Below are 14,155 nucleotides of genomic sequence, written 5' to 3' on the forward strand. Positions count from 1 at the left end.
AAACAAAGAACATTCACAAGTACGGACTGTAGCCTCAAGGCCTATCGCACCAGACCAATTGTCACCTTCACGGGTAGTGCGAGACAAACATCAGTTATTCTCTCTCTCTCTCTCTCTCTCTCTCTCTCTCTCTGTCACACTTTCCCTTAATCGCACGCTGCTGATAGGCGCCTGATAGCGGATGCATATCACCGCAGCAAGAGATCAGCTCGGCATTCCGAACCAGCACTGAAGTCGGGTTTTGGTGGGTCGAAGAGAAACAGCTGTGACTTATACACATTATTTCTTTAGTCTACTTTACTGGCTCCTGCCCGGTGATCTTACAACTAGCCTTCCTTGTCACAACTTCATGGTTGTAAAACTTATAAGTCTAGGTGAAGTGGTCGTGAGTGAGTTAAGTGTGCGCTTGTTAACGGTTGTGTTTCAGTGAACTTATCGTCACGCCTAATCTTCCAGTCAGCCATTCAGATATGCTTATTGACGACACGTCATCGAATATTTACATGTGAGTCTACGACAAATTCACCAAACTTCACTGAAGCCGGAGCAATGCTTACAGGGCCCAACAAATTCCCATAAACGAAGGAACTGTTGTCTGAAAATGTGTTTGTCTTCGCTCAAACTAAAAGTGGAGACGAAACGGCTGTGAGAGCGCTTATCTTAAGGATTCTCACTGTTCCTTTCTTGGTAAGTTTACCTCATTTATTTACGAGTTTTTTTTTAGGATATGAATACTTTACGATTATCATTAAAATCTTTAAAGGACTAACTAAAGAGCATTATATCATTCGACGCACACACACACGCATATATATATATATATATATATATATATATATATATATATATATATATATGTATGTATATATATATCCGATATAGATAGAGAGAGAGAGAGAGAGAGAGAGAGAGAGATTTTTCATGGCATAATTTGCCGCTATTCTGAGAACGTGGGAGTAACATTAGTACCAATTAGTACCAGTATCAGTACTGACCTAAAAGTTGCTATTGCATATGCTAATCCTGCAATGCCTAGACGCCTAGGGGGAAGGTGGGAGGGGACGTTATCTTGTCTTATCAGTCATCGGTGACTGAGCACTAGATAACATCATTACTTTTCATTCAGCGATGACATTAACCTCACTCGTTTATGCTAAAACCTACATACACACTAGCACACACTTGTGCTTAGAGACCAAGCCTTGGTGTTTCTCCTTACAGGGGAGGTGAACATAAAAAATTTTGAATATTTCAATCAGGCTGGGGACAGGTTTTCAACAAGTGTTTTAAGATGAGGTTGCAAGCACATCTCTCTCTCTCTCTCTCTCTCTCTCTCTCTCTCTCTCTCTCTCTCTCCATCCGAGTTGGAGCCCACCAAAGTCTTCTAGCTACCAAGTGCTTGATTCACTGCTCAGGTCAACAGAAATGCAATGGGTTTTAATGAACGTCCCAAAATCCAATTTCATATATATATATATATATATATATATATATATATATATATATATATATATATATACTATATATATGTGTGTGTGTGTACATTATATAATATTGTTTCATTAAGTGCTTAAAAGAACCATCGACATTGTCATCATAATTACAATTTTTGTACTAGTCTTATTATTATAATTATTATTATCATGATGTGCATTTTTCTGCGATATTTGACATCTCACCTTATTCTTAACAGTTGGTAGTGCATAAAATTTTGGCAAAAGACCAAGTGCAGGGACCTTTGAGGTCATTCACCGCTTCAAGGGAAACTGAGAGTAGAAAGTTTTTCAAGGTGTAACAGGAGGGAAACCTTGCAGTTACACTAGGAAACAATAGCTAGAAAAGCCTGATGGGAAAGAGAATATGAACGGAGGTATAATAAAAGGAATGACAGGGGTTGCAGCTAACGTCGCTAACCCCTACGGAGCATTTTATTCATAACTTTTTTTCATCCTCATGATTAATAGTACCATCAATACTATTAGTAATTTTGTATCTGTATTCTCAAATGCATTTTTAACATCTGTAGTAATTTTCCTTTTGCATAACATCTACCATTTAATCTTGTGTTGCTGTTGGTTTCAGAGAGATGCTGAAAGCGAAGACGATTTTGGCACTGTTTGGAATAGCCCTGTCTTTCTCCTTCCTGGTCTTGTGTTTCATGACGTTCGTAGTTCTCCCTAATGGTGAGTATTTTACTTCTTATGAAAATTCATAATTCCAAAAAAAAGTCAAGAATGGCTAAAAGCTTTAGACTATTTAAATTCTGGTTCAATCAATGCTCAGTCAAATCTTGTACTTCTCTCTTTTTATTCAGCTAAACGACTCATACGCTGTTGGGTAGCCGAATGCACCGTATTTGTTGTGCCATGGATGTGACTGATCGAAGATGAAAATATTTTTCTTAACCTCAATGAAGCTAAATTGCTCATTCAGGTTTACCAGGCATAGTTTGACCAATAATTAGATGTGACTTTTTTTTTTTACATTAATTGCTTCCAGAACATGTGGCTATCTTAGATAGGATCTATTTTCTCTTCTCCGAGTTCTAACATGGAAACCCGTACACTCCTGGGATGCATAGTGGGTAATACTATCTACAGATAGCCAGTCAGAGTAAAACAAGTATAAATGAGAGGGATCCCCTTTTCTGTTTCAGATGTGCTTCGCAAATCTAGTTTTTACCGCACACGAGGCCTTCCCCTGGGACAGCAGAGACCCGGCATCAGTCGCCAAAAAGTCAACTCGCTCTTGAAAACCAACAACACGGAGGGAAGGTTCGCCATCCGGCACGTCGTCGAAATCGACGGAGAGAGCAAGAAGCTTCCAGCGGCGAAGATGGAAGAGTTACCGACCGACGATCGCCGCTCTGACGGGGATGTTAAACCACGGAAAGAGTTCCCGCTTTTGAGAGTCAGACCAGGCCACAACAAGATGGGTGATGACGCGCAGGTGGACAGGATCCTCCTGGCCAAAACGCTTCGAGACCATGGCATGCATCCTGAGAGAGCAAGGGCGCTGATAGCAGCTCTTTTGGACAAGGATGAAAAACACTGACGATAGCCGTACATATCTATTTCTGAGGACTGATGTTCAGAGACCAAAATGCTAGAATTTCTTAGTCTAACAGAAGAGTACTAGAAATCATGAGGTTCTTTGCAGCTCAGTATAGAACTGTAATGAATATGATAAAACATTAAGTTCGCCTCCTCTTCGGTAAGAGACAGGAAATCTCGAAATTGCCTGTGAAAAACTTTAGTCTTCGAACTTGAGGTTTATGCTAAAAATAAAATGACGTCTAGCTGTTAGGTAAAAGCTCACTGCCAATGTAAGGGACTCCTAGCAAACATAATCTGACTCCAGCAACAGGATTCTAGGCCTCATAAGAAGGCAATGTAGGAAAGAGCTCTTAAATTATGAAATAACATTGGTCAATAATATACGACAACACATCGAAAAACATCAGACCATAACTATATCACAAGAGGTATTCGAAGGCTGACCCTTCAGCCACTCTTTGGAAAGACGGCTGTCTCGTGTTGTGATGCTGACCTAAGGAACAACTTTCCATTGACCTTTTTTTTTTTACCCAAGTGGAGTGTGACTACAATTACAAGTACAAGTGTCAAGCATTATCCTTAAACCGTGCGTCTAGATTGATAGTGTTTAAGATTAGGGTTACACTGTTACAGGAATTATACTGAGGGTTAGCTATGCTGCCAAAGTTTTTTTTTTAATATAAAATACTGTTCTATTCCTTGAGATTTCTTATCCTCCTCCTTCCAGACGGTCTAGTTACCCACCAGGCAATCACTTCTCACAAGGAAAAAGAAATCAATGACCCTATTTTTTTTTTAACCCTAAGATTCTTACCTAAACGAGGTCATTGTTGCCATCCCAACGGCCTCTTCATTATTTATGGAGGCAGTTGAAGAGAGGGAGGTATTATTTCCAAAATCATATTAATAATAGTAGTAATATATGGTCTCTGTGGTCCAGCTGTTATCAACCTTGCTGCAAAGGCGAAAGGTCCGAGATCGATCACAGGGGAAAGAAACGACCTAGGCGTTGAACATCTGTTGACCTAAGCAGTGAATTAGATACCTGGAAATGGCCAACTCTGGTGGGTCGGCAGTGGGGTGGAGAAGGGCATGGGGCTAGCAGCCTCATCCATAAAAAACTGCTGACCGCCGGAAGGTTGGTACTCTCTAGAGCCAAATTCTCAGTGGGTAAGATAATAATAATAATAATAATAATAATAATAATAATAATAATAATAATAATAATAATAATAATAATAATAGTATCCGAGTGGATCTTGTTTGTCCTTGAAGTTTAACAACACTTCGAAATCTCATATTTCAGTTCCATTTTATTTACTATTGCTTCACGATTTGATGATTTCAAGATGACATTAAAAATTCACATGAATGTAAAATGAACGCAAAGAAAGACTATTGATCTGGCGTCCATTAATCTTACAATACATTTATAGCACAGATTAAGAGAGGTGCGAATGACTAAGGGCCATAGTTACGGTCCTTCAGGACAAGAAGGGAAGAAAGGGAGAAAGAGGATCATTGATGTAAGTCAGAAGAAAATGTAATGAATGGAACGGAACTCTTACCGAAAAATTCACAAAAGCAACACTTGAAATGACAAAAGATAGTGATAATAATGATGACTATATTACAAGGAACCTTCAGATCCCTTGAAATTGTATGTTAATTGTTCTTAGAAAACTCAATATCAATAAATTACCTGGAAGTAAAGGTGAAGACTTCGTGTCAGAATATTGAAACCGATCTTATCGATTATATATATATATATATATATATATATATATATATATATATATATATATATATATATATATATATATATATATATATGTTTGTGTGTGTGTATCTTTCCAATCTATTAAAAAGATATACCCATCGAAAGGACTCCAGAATAACGATCAGTAGAACAGTCTTTTACTACTGAGACTATAATGACCCCCTTTGCTGAAAACTTCCGTTGCATCAGACGCTTCACACATCGATATTTTATGCAACTAATTAACTGCTTCCCGAACAAATTGTGGCTCTGAAAACGTTCTTCAACAGCTGAAGTAAGGACCCAAAGCATTCTCCCACTATTCTTGATCTTGACCAAATTAGATCCTAATATTTTAGTAGTGCATTTCCTAGACCTAGTAAACTCCAATAGTGAAAGGCCTTTAGCTTTCGTCTGAATGTGTCATAATTGATTTCCTAGGGTGAAACGGCTGCTTTATAGAAAGTGAGGGTAATTAACCTGTTTCCTAAAAATCCTTAGCCCGTAAACTCCTGCATTATAATCTAAATTTCTGGTGGGTCATATGCAGCAATGATTGCATTAAAGTGCATTTATTGGACCGTGTAATGTCGGCGTCGAGTAACGAAAACATACAGCTGAATTTTGGAGTAAATTCAAATAATTTTTTTTTTTTTCTGTCTCCGCACGGGGCAGGAGGGTGCGTTTGGAAGGTGGACAGCCTAAATTTCATCAATTAAATAATTTTTTCGTTTTATTATTACTCATTGCACGTGACTATACCGAGTTGTGCATATGTAGTGTAGCATAACCATCTAGCATAACAAAATAAGTATGTTCAATTTATATCAGCAAATACGTATATTCAAATTGCTCTATATAAAGTATATATATATATATTAGCACTAATATATATATATATACTTCTTTCTCTTTTAAGAAGATATATATGTATGTATATATATATATATATATATATATATATATATATATATATATATATATATATATATATATATATATGTGTGTGTGTGTGTGTGTGTGTATCTATGTGTGTGTGTGTACGTGGCTTGTGCGGGCGCTGATACCCATATGTTACGTAGAAGCTACATGAAAATTTCTGCACCTGCCGTAATGAAGTGAAGTGCCCGTCGTGTAAGTAAGAGGTAACCGTGGGAAGAATAGTCATGTTGTCCCACCTATGGGAATCTCGATACAGAGGCACTGTAGGGAAATGGATTACTGTCTTCCTGGCAAACGATTTCCTAAAAACGCCACAGACGACAGGCGATGAATAGGTTTTGTCTTAAAGAAATACTGGCTTTTCATCACCGCTGGATTTTGTTTGAAAATAGTTAACTGACTTTCAAACGCTGTTGGGTTTTGTCTAAAACACAAATACCTAACTGTAATTCAGCAGTGTATCAAATTGAATCTAAAAGAGTTTGCATCACTGTTGTTTTAATTCTGAATGGAAAATAGAGCTTTGTTCTTACAATAAAAGTTCACTGTTGAACAAGAAACGAAACCATTATGGTTGTGTCCAAAATAATAATGAGAAAAATACGATGCAATAACTAGGTAATATTGTCACTTGACAACAACAATGACTTTTTTTTTTTTAATAATATCGGATCTTACCTTAATGTTAATTATCGTTAGTTGACATCAGACGTGGCTTAAATTCCTGTTGATGTCATCTAATACCACATTTGAACTTTGTCTAAAATGAAAACAGATTTAGTGGAAAATTATGAACATAACTTACATTAGCGTTACCTTCTATTTCAAAGGGGTTATAAAGCCAGTATTCGCATACAATAATATTAACTTATAGGAGAAATATGCTTTCCTCAGGTTAGAAATCCATTGTAATTTTAAAGACTGAAAAGGTATTTCTAGAATTGCTTGGGCAAGATTTCAAATAACGATTTCCCTTTGCCTTGCTTTCATGCTATGCCGATATTGATTAACGCTTTTAGTTAGAAAATAGAAGAATGCAGAGACCTAATATTATTCATGATGTTTTCATTGTGAAATGTATACCGTCATAGGCTCATTACTCAATAAATTTTTGTAAGAAGATGACATAAAAAGAGAAACTCCTAAGGTTTACCTGAAAATTTTTTATTTAATATTACAGTAGTTCCCACAATATGCAAATTTAGAGAATAAATTCAGAATAATTGGTCTCATACTCAGAACGTAATTCGTATTGCGTCATATTTTACGTAATATACATTTTGGAAATTGTGTTACAGACAACTTATCTTTCCCACTCAGAGTAAAAGAGTCACTGATTAACTGAGAAAAAAAAAATGTTTAAACTAGATTCAGATAAGCTTTGTCGAAAAAAATTATAGGTTTTTAAAACTAAAATTTGAACGAATAGGTACGAAAAATGTACCACTTTTCTTTGATCTAAAAATAGATAAACAAGAAAAAAATTAACTGAACTTCAGTCGGCAATATCAGAGATTAATTTCTGGGGCAATCCAGTCACAAGATGTCTTCGAATTTACGACCTTTTATCAGGACAATGTGTTAACTACACCCGTTGCGAAGTAGGTAACTACTTTAGTGATATTTGAAGTTATTTATTTCATATAAATCATCGTCTGTGTTAACTACACCCGTTGCTAAGCAGGTAACTCTCTTAGTGATGATTGAAGTTATTTTATTATATATAAATCATTGTCTATGTTAACTGAACCTTTGCTAAATAAAATAGGTAACTTTCTTAATGATGTTTGAAGTTATTTTATTATCTGTAAATCACCGTCTGTGTTAATTGTACCCGTTGCTAAGTAGAACTCTCTTAATGGTGTCGGAAGTTATTTTATTATATATAAATCATCATCTGTGTTAATTGCAGTCGTTGCTAAGTAGGTAACTTTCTTAATGATGTTTGAAGTTCTTTTATTACTATAAATCATCATCTATGTTAACTACACCCGTTGCTAAGTAGGCAACTCTCTTAATGATGTTTGAAGTCATTTTACCATATATGAATCATGGTCTTTGTTAATTGCACCCGTTGCTAAGTAGGTAACTTTCTTAATGACGTTTGAAGTTATTCTGTTCTATATGAATCGTCGCCTATGTTAATCACACCCGTTGCCAAGTAGGTAACTTCTTAATGGTGTTGGAAGTTATTCTGTTCTATATAAATTATTCATCAGTCACCAGAATCACATAAATTGAGATTATGTCTGCACATTAAAAAAATATGTTACAATCTCTCACTTCTTTATTCATCCATTCCAGAGGTTCCAGGCCATCACTGGAACCAACGATTAGGATCAGAGTAAGAGAATTTATACATATTTTTCAATGCAGTTGAAAACTGCAGAACAGAATGCAATTGCATGAAATAAACACTGCACTAGGGATAATGTTTGAAAGTAAATGAACATGAACAGAGAGATCATTTGAACTTCGTTTTTATTTTGTACGTACAAATTTCCTTTCCTACAGCTCTGTTTCTAATGAATTATGAATACTAAAAAGTACACCCTTGAACTCGATGTGAAAATTTATAAACTGTAGTTCGTCATAGTATATAAATACAGTGAAATAAAACGTATTTCTAGTTCTTTTTCTTCTAACAGATGTTCTTTCCAGCTCTGTCTGTTATGCTCTGAAGGCACAGCAGTTGCACTTATATATATATATATATATATATATATATATATATATATATATATATATATATATATATATATATATATATATTTATGTATGTACACATATATATTTGTGTGTATATATCAAAAATCCTTCAAAGAAGGCATCGTGCTTACCCCATACAAAAATGGGAAAAAGCACGTTAAAGAAGAAGAAGAAGAAGAAGAAGAAGAAGAAGAAGAAGAAGAAGAAGAAGAAGAAGAAGAAATATATATATATATATATATATATATATATATATATATATATATATATATATATATATATATATATAATAAATTCTTTTTAAGATTCAATATTATATATATATAGCTCGTGTATATATATATATATATATATATATCCTTTAAGATTCAAAACCTCAGAAGCACAGTAGGAGAGGGTGGGAGGCACATGTGAAATGGACATGTGTCAAATCTAGAGTAAGCGAAAGAAAATCGTGGGAATTTATGAGACTTTGACAGCCATCAAAAACACAGCACCTGCATTTCGCAGTCTGGTTTCCCTAGGTAATCACGTACTTCTATCTTAAAGGTGGATGGGGAGAAGTGGGAGGGAGGGAGGGAGGAAGGGATTGGGGGTGACAGGCCTAATGGAGTGGGTAGATACTGTAGTGGTAACTTGTTCCTCAGGAGCGCTATAAAACCGCTGGTCTTTGCTCCAGTCTGCGCAGAGCCGCTACCAGAAGGGAGGCAGTTTCTCCAACATTCTGAAAGGTATGTTAAAAGCTGGATTTTGTCCTGGTTTATAGATTTCAACAGATTTTCCATATCGATGATATTTAATTGATTTGGTATTTTATGTACACAGATATTTATGTGTATATATGCATACATATACAATATATTCATACATATATATGCACATATAGGCCTATACATATATATACAGTATATATATTCATATATATATATATATATATATATATATATATATATATATATATATATATATATATATACTGTACTGTAATAACATAGATTCTGAAGGGCATTTTAAAAAGTATTTTTGTCGTTTTTAAGAACATTATAAACGAACTTTGTGACATGAGCATTATACTCTGTTCCAGATTTTCCGAGCAGTATCTTTCACATGAGATGTGCTGGAATTTTGATGATTAGGAACCATTTTTCGTTTCTTTAAACTCTAGTTCATGACGCCCCCCTCTCTATTTTGAGTATATTCTACAACTGGAATTTCCACCGCTTACAGATATCACGAACGAGGTTTAATGACGACACAAAATCCAACCGGAAATTATGATCCTAAGAATTTTGTATCGGTCTAAAGTTGATTCTCAAATGCATTTTCTGATGGTTTCTTCATTTCCTTTACATCTGTTTTTTTTTATTCTCTTTCAGGTCACTCGAGCCAGATCCACCACGATGCTGAAGACTATCGTAATTTTGTCCGTTGTGGCTCTCCTTGCTAAAGCCAGCCCGTCACGTACGTAATTTATTAATATTGGAAAGAGAAACCCACAAGATTCCTGTGTATAACTTGTTTACTTGTCAATATTTACATATATTTTAAATCTCGAGTACTTTCAGGTCTAACTGTGACCCTTTTTCAAGAGATGAGGGTCACAGTTAGCACCTGAAAAATACTCAGATTAAAAAGTAATATATGTAAATCTTTACAAATAAACAAGTTATACACAGGAATCTTAGTGTTTCTTTTCCATCTTCAGAAGAAAATTGAAAGAAGTTTTGTTTGGTTTATTATTATTATTATTATTATTATTATTATTATTATTATTATTATTATTATTATTATTATTAGCTATACATATGGAACAAGCCCACAGAGGCCATCGACTTGAAATTCAAGCTTCCAACGAATATGATGTTCATTTGAAAGAAGCAACTGAAGCTAATAGCGAATACAGGAAGAGGAGATCAGCTAATAAAAAAGAAAAAATAAATAAATTAACAAATTAACAGATAAAAATGCAATCAAATTACTGAAATACAAGGAGAATTGTTTTAGAGTAGTAATGCTTTGCCTCCTCGCCTGAACTTCTGAGGTACCTGTTGCACTACATCCTCCGGTAGGCTGTTCCACAGTCCAACGGTGTGAGGAATAAAGGTCCTCTGAAAATGAGAAGTTCGACAGCGTGGCACATTTACTGCATACTGGCTGCTACTTTCCCATATTGTTTATCTCTCCATTTTTCAAAATAGGTGAAATGTATACTCTCTCTCTCTCTCTCTCTCTCTCTCTCTCTCTCTCTCTCTCTCTCTCTCTCCTACATTACAAAATTTTCAACTCTAAGACGTCTGATCTGATTACAGACGGGAAAATTAAATGTTCTGTACCAAATTGCACTGGAGTTTTATGTTTGTAAATCTAATGCAATGTCAATTTTCCTAGATTCATTATGTTTCGTGGGGGACAATTAACAAATTTTATTGTTAACTTAGTTTCCAGTTTGTTTTAGTTAATTACCTTCTGTGGCATACAGGAATCCTATCAAAGTCAGTTTTAAAGAATCTCATAATTGCTTGAGTCAATGAAATGGTGAAACAAATCCACAGTGATGCTAGTGTTAATATACATTAAAAGAGACTCAGAAGTGTATATTTGGCTATACAGCTACACTTACATCACTGTGGACTTGTTTCAACAGAGAGTCAATTAGTACAAAATTGGGAAAAATTAGTATCAAAAACTGATATTACACAAGAGTTCTAAAATTCATTTTGATTTTTCTCTTTAGCGGTTGGCTTATTCGAGGACGAGATAACAAAAATTCTCCAAAAATACTTGAAACCTTTTGACCCCGTAGTGGTGCCAACAATCACTGACCTCCACATCACAACTGACCACAGCAGGTAAGCGAGATAAGAGGAGAGTTCGAATCTAAATAGGTGGCGTCACTCGCCCACGCTTCTTGACAAATTTTTCTAGGATCTCGGTGACAAATTAAAATTTTCCTCCGAGTTGCGTATATATATAGATATATATATATTTTTATATATATATATATATATATATATATATATATATATATATATATATATATATATATAAATTTTATTTTTTTTTTTTTTTTTTTAGCATTTGCTGATTCGGACAAAGTCACTCGTGGCTTCTGAACTGACGTAGCTTGCAGTCTGGTATATTCAGATAATTGTTGTAGTTATTTGGTGAACTTACTCCTATATATTTTGTGCGGAATAATTTTGTTTACTGTGATACTACCGTCATTTTTGACATAGTAGTGCACTCTATACGTACATACATACATACATACTACATTTTATATATACATATATTTATACATATATACAGTATATAAATATATATATATTTATATATATATATATATATATATATATATATATATATATATATATATATATATATAAATCACTATATACAAACGATTTACAATGCACCTCTTTGAAAAATATTGACCAGACAATAATTTTAAAACGTAAGGTTTAATATTATTATTATTCCATGGCATCAATGATTGACGTAAGTAACGATTATTTCATGAATTCATTAACTTTATCATGCTCTCTCTCTCTCTCTCTCTCTCTCTCTCTCTCTCTCTCTCTCTCTCTCTCTCTCTCTCTATATATATAATATATATATATATATATATATATATATATATATATATATATATATGAATGTTCTGTATGTATGTATGTATGTATGTATGTATGTATGTATGTATGTATGTATGTATGTATGCATATACACATCTATATACATATCTATTTATTTTGTCCTTACTAATTTCCGAGCTATTTGCTTTACGCCGAACGTGTGCCAAACATCCGCATCAGTGCATTCAAGCATTTCTTCTCAGATGTGTTCTAATTCCTTGATGGTTCGGTTATGTAATGCATTACCATTTCATGCTTTGTAATAATTATTCTCTGTCATTTGTCTCCTTTTGCAGCATCCTTTTCTCCGCCACCGAAGTTGCTCTCACGGGTTTATCCAGCGTCGCTTGCACTAAGTTCTCTCCACCAATTTTGACTAAACGAGTAAGCTTTTCTTTTGGTCATCTTGTATACACACACACACACACACACACACACACACACACACATATATATATATATATATATATATATATATATATATATATATATATATATATATATATATATATATATATAAATAATATTGTATATATATTATATGTATATATATCTATATATATATAAATATATATAAATATAATATATATATATATATATATATATATATATATATATATATATATATATATATATATATATATGTCTTATATGTCTGTGTGTGTGTGTAATGTGTGAGCCTGCTTGCAATTGCGTAGTTAATTACCTCCGTGTTTTCCTAAATTTATAATGCATTCTGCATGTTTCTCCTCAAAAGAACTGACTCCAGGACTTTTAAGAACAAATCCTGAAACAAATCTAGCACTTTGATAACAAATACACCAGCATGCAAAATCATGGTTGCGTTCCATCTCTCAAATCTTGTATAAAGAAAGACTCCATAACAAAAAAAATTTTTTCAAGAAGAATAAAAAAAAAGATAAAATCACTCCAACGCCGCACGCTGCAAATGGCGTCTAAGGAAAGCGATGTTCATCCGAGCTTTTTTTCAAACGCAGACCGTGATGGCTCTGAAATTCGGAGACCTCGACGGAAACACCCCCAGCTACACCATGAAGGGCGAGTTTGAGGCGGCGCCCTACGAAGCCTCCGGTGTCGGAGAGTGAGTACTCGCTTTGGTTCAAGTTTGTTTGGAATCTGTAATGTTTTTGTCAAGCCTAGGTATCGTCAAGGAAAGACGAAAAGCATTAACATTTATTATTATTATTATTATTATTATTATTATTATTATTATTATTATTATTATTATTATTATTATTATTAAGTTCAGATATAGTTAAGGAAAAGTAAGAAGCATTAAGAGTTTACTATTATTATTATTATTATTATTATTATTATTATTATTATTATTATTATTATTATTATTATTATTATTATTATTATTATCAAGTCCAGAGATAGTTAAGGAAAAGTAAGAAGCATTAACGTTTATTATTATTATTATTATTATTATTATTATTATTATTATTATTATTATTATTATTATTATTATTATTATCAAATCCAGATATAGTTAAGGAAAAGTAAGAAGCATTAACGGTTGTTATTATTATTATTATTATTATTATTATTATTATTATTATTATTATTATTATTATTATCAAATCAGATATAGTTAAGGAAAAAGTAAAACATTAACGGTTTATTATTATTATTATTATTATTATTATTATTATTATTATTATTATTATTATTATTATTCTCAAAATGCCAACATATTCCTAAGGAAGCAACCGGCAATCAAATTTTCGTTATCATTAATGATTATTGCCAAGGCCCACAGATTAGCATAACCGGATAAGAAAGCACAAATAAAAAATGAAAAAAAGATACTTCCTGTGAAACTTTTTAAGAATAGTATTTTTCTGCTGTCTGTTTTCATAAGGAGGAAGACGTAACTTTCCTTTGAAAATCCTTCAAAGTCTCCTCTTATCCTTGAAGTCCTAAGCCGGCAACTAGGAAGGTCCTTAGCGCTCTTTTCCTGCGGGCGTTGACGACACATATTAAGCAGGAAGGATGGTTGAAAATATTCCATATCATGTCATAAGTTAAAC

At 33.6% G+C, this 14,155-nt stretch overlaps 2 protein-coding genes across 2 annotated transcripts in view; both read left to right on the forward strand.

The window, feature by feature from the left end:
- Positions 1–211: 211 nt before the first annotated feature.
- LOC136851313 (uncharacterized) lies at positions 212–3,751 on the forward strand. The gene is made up of 3 exons (XM_067125321.1): positions 212–687; positions 2,083–2,183; positions 2,657–3,751. The coding sequence occupies exons 2-3, from the start codon at positions 2,087–2,089 to the stop codon at positions 3,052–3,054; spliced, it is 495 nt and encodes a 164-aa protein (XP_066981422.1). The 5' UTR covers positions 212–687; positions 2,083–2,086; the 3' UTR covers positions 3,055–3,751.
- A 5,363-nt stretch (positions 3,752–9,114) lies between these two features.
- The window catches only part of LOC136851314 (uncharacterized), a 6,617-nt gene continuing 1,576 nt past the window's right edge, over positions 9,115–14,155 (forward strand). Inside the window, exons 1-5 of the mRNA XM_067125322.1 lie at positions 9,115–9,197; positions 9,843–9,927; positions 11,201–11,315; positions 12,398–12,485; positions 13,100–13,203. Of these exons, the coding sequence (XP_066981423.1) occupies positions 9,867–9,927; positions 11,201–11,315; positions 12,398–12,485; positions 13,100–13,203 (368 nt within the window). The 5' untranslated portion in view covers positions 9,115–9,197; positions 9,843–9,866. The remainder of the gene's footprint in view (positions 9,198–9,842; positions 9,928–11,200; positions 11,316–12,397; positions 12,486–13,099; positions 13,204–14,155) is intronic.

This window comes from Macrobrachium rosenbergii, chromosome 23, assembly GCF_040412425.1.
Source record: "Macrobrachium rosenbergii isolate ZJJX-2024 chromosome 23, ASM4041242v1, whole genome shotgun sequence".
Classification (NCBI taxonomy): Eukaryota; Metazoa; Arthropoda; class Malacostraca; order Decapoda; family Palaemonidae; genus Macrobrachium; species Macrobrachium rosenbergii.

What these genes read in the sequence shown, in the direction of transcription:
- LOC136851313 (XM_067125321.1), top strand. Translation starts at nt 2,087, where the DNA reads ATGCTGAAAGCGAAGACGATTTTGGCACTGTTTGGAATAGCCCTGTCT. An exon ending in GTTCGTAGTTCTCCCTAATG is followed by an intron (nt 2,184 to 2,656) that starts GTGAGTATTTTA and finishes TTTCTGTTTCAG; the next exon opens with ATGTGCTTCGCAAATCTAGT.